The sequence below is a fragment of the Poecilia latipinna genome, unplaced genomic scaffold, assembly GCF_001443285.1.
Source record: "Poecilia latipinna isolate Pla-1442-1.1 unplaced genomic scaffold, P_latipinna-1.0 Scaffold966, whole genome shotgun sequence".
NCBI classification, from domain to species: domain Eukaryota; kingdom Metazoa; phylum Chordata; class Actinopteri; order Cyprinodontiformes; family Poeciliidae; genus Poecilia; species Poecilia latipinna.
Window position 1 is genome coordinate 272479 of NW_015113582.1, and position 6722 is coordinate 279200.

The 6722-nt window shown below is 37.3% G+C and overlaps 1 protein-coding gene across 2 annotated transcripts in view; it reads left to right on the forward strand.

Annotated features, from left to right (window-relative positions):
- LOC106958151 (hydroperoxide isomerase ALOXE3-like) overlaps positions 1 to 3654 on the forward strand; it is a 15891-nt gene extending 12237 nt beyond the window's left edge. For both annotated transcript variants that reach the window (XM_015049916.1, XM_015049917.1), the window contains exons 7-15: positions 179 to 351; positions 450 to 593; positions 869 to 1072; positions 1159 to 1245; positions 1359 to 1525; positions 2381 to 2502; positions 2680 to 2780; positions 2951 to 3121; positions 3211 to 3654. In XM_015049916.1, the coding sequence (XP_014905402.1) occupies positions 179 to 351; positions 450 to 593; positions 869 to 1072; positions 1159 to 1245; positions 1359 to 1525; positions 2381 to 2502; positions 2680 to 2780; positions 2951 to 3121; positions 3211 to 3390 (1349 nt within the window). In that variant the 3' untranslated portion in view covers positions 3391 to 3654. The remainder of the gene's footprint in view (positions 1 to 178; positions 352 to 449; positions 594 to 868; positions 1073 to 1158; positions 1246 to 1358; positions 1526 to 2380; positions 2503 to 2679; positions 2781 to 2950; positions 3122 to 3210) is intronic.
- The last annotated feature ends 3068 nt before the right edge of the window (positions 3655 to 6722 follow it).

A 6722-nucleotide genomic window follows, 5' to 3' on the forward strand; every position in this document is an offset into this window, starting at 1 on the left:
GTACCGTCAATGTGGCCCGTTGAGGGTGGCCAATATGCTACAGTGGCCCTCGGTGAAATTGAGTTTGACACCCCTCCACTAAAAGATGATGTATCAAGGAGCTACTAAGACTTTTTTTATATATTATTTTGCTATAAGATAAAATAATGTAATTTATCTTTACTCGTATTTTTTCCAGAGTATGTTTCACAGCACTGGAAGGAAGATGACTTCTTTGGATACCAGTTTTTGAATGGAACCAACCCCAATGTGATCAAGCGCTGCTCCAAACTTCCCCCAAACTTTCCAGTGGCTGATGAGATGGTGAAACCTTTTCTGGAAACTGGAACCACTCTGGAAAAGGAAATGGAGGTTCGAAAGACTATTCATGGACTGACATTTATCTTTAATTATTTGTCAGTTTCTCCAAAGGTTTGCCTGATTCTAGCATAGTTCTTTGTCCTACACAGAAAGGCAATATATTCCTGTGTGACCAGAAGATAATGGATGGAATTCCAGCCAGAAAGAAGGATGGAAATCCTATGTACGCGACAGCCGGTTTGTGTTTGTTCTACTTGAACCCTGAGCAAAAACTGGTTCCAATTGCGATACAGGTAAATGCCCTGATGGGAAAGCCAGCTCTGTAATGAGATCGTGAACAGAATGCAGTTTTTGGTTAATTGAAATTTAATTTCTCATTATTTTTTGGCAACTAAACTGTGTGGCATGAAGGAACAAAAGTTACAGTGATGGGAGACCAGCATCATGGCACTCATCTTAGCACAACCAACCAATTCAGATGTGTTTAGCCAATCAAAAGGCTCCTGAATGACATCAATATCAGACAATAATCTACTTTTAAAAGCCTTGATAAAATCTTTCATTTCAGCTGCATCAACAACCCTCTGAGCAGAACCCCATCTTTCTGCCAAGTGACCTTGAAACAGATTGGCTTCTGGCCAAGCTGTTTTTTAGGAGTTCAGACCAGATTGAATACCAGGCCGTCCATCATCTCATGAGCATTCACTATCTGGCAGAAGTCTTTGCTGTTGCTACTCTCCGCTGCTTCCCAACTATTCATCCCCTTTATAAGGTATCAACCAATATAATACAGCTGACGGAGCAATGTTTTTAGTTTGACTTAATTTTTTTAAGTATATTTTGGTTTCATTTAAACAGCTACTGATCCCACACTTCCGCCACACTCTACACATAAACGTCGTGGGTCGTAAAACTCTTCTTGGACCTGGTGGAGCTTTGAGTGAGGTACTGCGATTTAGCATACATTTCTAACACCACACTCCTGTTTTGTCGTTGAAGACTTACATGATTAAAGTGATTTTGAATAGTTTAATTATGCTGGACTTTGTGGTTAACAGAGCTCTCTTGGAAAGGAGGGGCTGACAGAGCTCATGAGAAGAGCGCTTTCTCAGATGACCTACAGCTCCCTCTGTCTGCCGGAGAACATCGCTGCTCGAGGGCTGGAGACGATTCCCAACTTCTACTACAGAGATGATGCTTTGAAGGTGTGGAATCACATCAACAGGTGATGATTTGTTAAACTGTTGTACATTTCAAGCAAAAACATATTTTGTTTACAATGTAAAAGTGATTGGTTCAGAGAAATATAAGAATGGAATATTACACAGATCATTTCAAGCATGTTCATACACCTTGAAATTGTAGATATTTTATTAAAATAATAAACTTTATCATAAGTTATTAGTTTCCTGTGCTCTGATTTGATCTCATCCAGTCGGAGCGCTTTCCTCTCGATGCCACTTCTTCATCAGGTTCATTTCTAGATTGAACAACCAATAGTTTCTCTATCAACCGATTGACTGTGAAAAGCGTTCCTGTACCTGCGTAGTAAAAGCTATCCCACAGGATAATGCTGCCACCGCCACATGTTAATGTGAGGAACATGCTGTGCACATTTTTTTTCTGTGGTGTCACCTACATATTTTGTGGCAAACTGTAAATGGGACAATTTCATGCTCTTTATTCACTAACTTTTCCTGATAAAACGCTTCACAAAATGCTGCATTTAGGCTCCAATTTTATTCTTGAAGGGTGGACATTTTTTATTTACTAAATATAGTAGCTGACTTATAACGATACTTGGTTGAGTTGGACTTTATTTTGGGTTTCAGGGTGAAAGGGCCTGAATATAAATACTTTCCATAATTTGTGAATTTATTTGCACTTTTTTTTTCCCACAATTGGGTTGAAATTAAATTCCAATAAAATACAATGCAGTTTGTGGTTGCTATGTGATAAAATTATGCATGTGAATACTTTTGCAGGGCATTTTATTGCCAGAAATATACTGCAAAATTTGACAGTCAGATGCATACTAAAGAAAAGATGAATTTGTATTTTTTTTCCTACTTTTGACTAGTTTTGTGAAGTCTGTGGTGGAATATTACTATAACTCTGACAGCAATGTATGCAAAGACTCTGAGCTGCAAGAATGGATCAATGAGATATTCACACATGGCTTCCTGAAAAACAGATTGTCAGGTGAGTGTCAGACTAACCTATAATATTGGTTTTGATCAATATTTCTTTACAGTTCCAACATTTTTCAATGTAATCAAGTCCAAGAAAAATCTTACTTTTGCCAAATACCGTCTGTAGCATGTTGTTTTTAATTGTTAATTTAGTTGGAGATAAAACTATGTACAAATGATGTAATAGGTTGTCCATCGTGCTTCAACACTGTGGCTGAAGTGATCAAGTTCATCACCATGGTGATCTTCAGAGTGTCAGCTCAACATGCTGCTGTTAATGATGGACAGGTGAGTGACAAAGATCTAACCGATTGAAATGTTTAGGAAATAAAATGATCTTCTGATTATAAAATAATAATAAAAATAATCTGTATTAAATCAAAGTTCAACCATTTACAACTTCTATAGTTTCATTTGTGTTTTTAATTAATGAAAAAGTATTTTTTTTTCTTTTATAGTTTGACTACAACTCTTGGATTCCCAATGGCTCCCTCCTGTTATGTAAACCTCCTCCCGTCACTAAGGGGCTGTCCAGCATGCAGACGCTTCTGGAGGTTTTCCCAAATGTTGGAGACACAGTAAAGATTGTGTCAACTGTTTGGATTCTCTCAGACAAGTACACTGATGTGGTGAGTTAGTAGAATCATTATAATTATAAAACTATTCTCCAAATGAACTGGTGTATGAGCCTTACTTAATGGCTTTCTTCTGGCTGCAGGTTCCCTTGGGTACATACCCTGAGGAACATTTTGATGAGCCTGCCCTGAAGCAGATGATTAAGGAATTCCAAGCTGAGTTGTCTTACTTGACTGAAGAAATTGCAGTGAGAAATTCTCAGCTTAAAATACCCTACCCATATCTGAACCCTGCTGTTATAGAGAACAGTGTGACCATTTAGAAAACAAGGCCAGCAGATACTTCTTTTCTTTTCTTATTTTTCAGCTGGCTTCTCCTGAAAGTTTTGCGGCTCTTTCAGATAATTGCATATATTGTGTCTTATTTATTTTGCTAGTGATTGCATTTTTGAGTTACTTTCGTTTTTAATTTCTTAACTGCAAATGTTCTCCGTGTTGCTTTTAAGTTCTGTAATCCTGGGAGCAAGTCTAGGCTTTGGCTCCATCTGCCAAAGGCAGAATAACTGAGTTGAAAAAAAAAAAAAAAACTGTGAAGATTTTGTTTTTACTCCTGAGTATCTACAACTTTGTCTATTTGTTAGAGTACCGTATTTTCCGCACTGTAATGCGCACCTAAAAACTTTAAATTTCCTCAAAAGCCGACAGTGCGCCTTATAATCCGGTGCGCCTTATATATGGACCAATATTGAGCCACAACAGGTCTAGCAACTACGGTAAGCAGCCGCAGACTTCATTTTCGCCCACAGAAGAAGAAGCGCGCAGTGCATGCTGGGATAGTTGTCAGAATGCTGGTTTGTTAATAAAGTTTGACTGACCTATCTACCTACCGATCGTCTATAATCAGGTCATCTGCAGGTCATTTAGCACCACTTTCTCCATGAACATGCTGTGCGCGAACGGAAAAGGGTGACCATCGTCCAGCCACGCCCCGGTCCAATCAGGAGGCTCTCCTAACCGACTGGAGTCGGACTGTTTTGTTGATATTCCCTGTAGTGCAGCTCCATCTAGTGGATGCATAACGTAACTCCAGCCTCTGCTGTAGCGTCTATTTTATGCGCCTTATATATGAAAAAAGTTTTAAAATAGGCCTTTCATTGAAGGTGCGCCTTACAATCCGGTGCGTCTTACAGTGCGGAAAATACGGTACTCAATCAACAGAAAATGCAATAAAATGATGAAAATCTAAACCCTATTGTAGAACTTTTTTTTCCCAAATACATGACAACTTCTCTAGCCCTAATCTAAACTGAGCAGCCAGGGGAGGAACAAAAAAGGGTTGAACTACACACAGAAAACAGGAAAACTTAGGCTAGGAGTTCAGGCGAGTTCAGAAGGAACTCACAAAGAATATTTGTGATAATTCACAAGAGACTGGGGTTTGTAAGACAACAGAACAGAAAGAACAAAGTCATACATATTGAGAATTTCTACAAAAAATGTGTGTGAGAAAAATATTTCAGGAGAACAAAGTAACAAGGGTAGTGATAACATCAATGAAGAACTAGAAAACCTTAAAAGGAGCATTCATTCTAACAACTGTTAGAATCAATAAATGCCAAAAGAGTTACAATGTGCTGAAGATCAAATTTTGCAAATGTTCTCTAAAATCTCAAAGCTCCTTATTAATTTTCTTGTTGAAAATATCAAAATAGGTGACTTTAAATCCTTCCTGCCCCCTCAAAAATAATTTAAAGGCAGCACGTTAGACCATCTTTACGTAATAAGAAGTTGAAAACATTGCGGTAAGGGGCCAATGGTGACATCTTTGATGGCCAGAGCAAAGCACACATCATCAGGTGGACAAGACTGGGTCATCCAGTCTGTTCCCCAGGATTCCAAAAAGCTTTTTTTTTTTTTTTTTGTAAAACCAGATGCAGAATGTGATAAGTAGGTATGTGATGTAATCTTGGAAACTTACTGGCAACACAGAAGAAGAAAAAATCAACACCCAATAAGAAAACCCCACCGCATGTATAGGAAATTTTCTACAACTCTGCAATCTATTGCCACAACAGGAAAAAAAAAAAACATTACTTACTTTTATTTATTATATTTATTATATATTATATTGCTTGTTTATTTTTCTTTGAAAATGCAACAAAGAAATAGACAACAAAGAACACGTCTTACTACTTCTGTGAATTTAGTAGCCTAAAACTGAATACCATCACTAAATTCTAGAAAAATCCTAATTAGTGCCGCAGGGTGAAACATCCAAGTATAAAAGGCAGAGCGAGACATATTCTTCCAACTGAACTGAGAGATAGATCTTTCTGGTCTCTTCTGGTTCCCCAGATAAACTGGCAACTGGTCTTTACAATGATGATCAATCAGGTAATTAAAAATTAAAATTTTTCGCACTTATTAAATATTAAGAACTGCTCTCTGTGAAAAACTATGTTTTCTCTTCTAGCTGAGTCTGACTATTGCTGCAGTTTTGCTTCTTGGCTCATCTTAACATTTTCATTGTTCTAGACAGTCCCGACGGACCTGGTGATTTTGAGACTTTAAAGGAACTGAGGGACGAATACCCAGGTCAGATTTGTGCCAGCCTCTTGGACATTATGGCTGTTACTGTTAAAGGAAGAATCCCATCGGATAAGACAGGCCAGACTTTCTATGCATAAGTTGGCTTAAAAGAGAAAATAAAGCCAAACAAAAGAAACATCCCCTTGATAGAATGGCGAGCTAAGAAGTTTTCTTTCTAAAGTCACATAAGAATTTTTTTCCCCTTTTTCAACATACTTAAAATTAGCAGTCAAATATTCATTAATACATTAACAAATAAATCAAATGAAGTGATTTAAATTGTTATTTAAGTTGGTGGAATATGTCTAAAACAACTTTTGGATCTATGTGATGCAGAATTTGTATCACTTCACATTTGACTAACTGGTGACTAGATGCAGACTTGAACCTTTTATAGAATTGTCTAGCAATATTGGAGTAAAACATTTAAGCTAGTAATAAACATCCATGTTAAGCTGCATCCATCATTTCAAGACAAAAAGTTGTATATTGACACAAACTGGCAATTTAGCAAAGAATGGGTTCTCTGTCACCATGGCAGCACTGGAGAACCTTTTATTTTAAGCATCTATTTTGTTCATTTCAGTCAGTATGGCCTGCAAATAAAATGAGATAGTCTTAGAGCACCTTATTGCCCCGTGGAAATAAAGTATTTGTGAATTCCAATTTAATGGTATCAATTTAAATTCTGTATATAAAAAAAAAGCATTCAAAATATATTTTGGTCATTTCATTGAGGTTTTTGGAGGTCTCATGTCATATTCACATTTTCTGAGCAAAGTGCTTTCACACTTCACTCTGCCTTCAACCACTAATCTAACCTGCTGGTGGTCACTAATTAACAGCACACCTGTTTCAGTTTTCATAATTGCCATTTTCTTCTTTTTATTGGACATCACCTCCACCTGCTTCCATTCAGCGATCTGGCTTCTTTCACCCCTCACAGTTTGCTCTAGCTGTCTGCTAACTTTGTCAGTTGGTTATCCTGTCACTGGTAAGGTAAATGAAAGTCAATTTAATTGTTGACATCAGCCTTATGTTGACAACTTGAAATGAACTTTTTGTG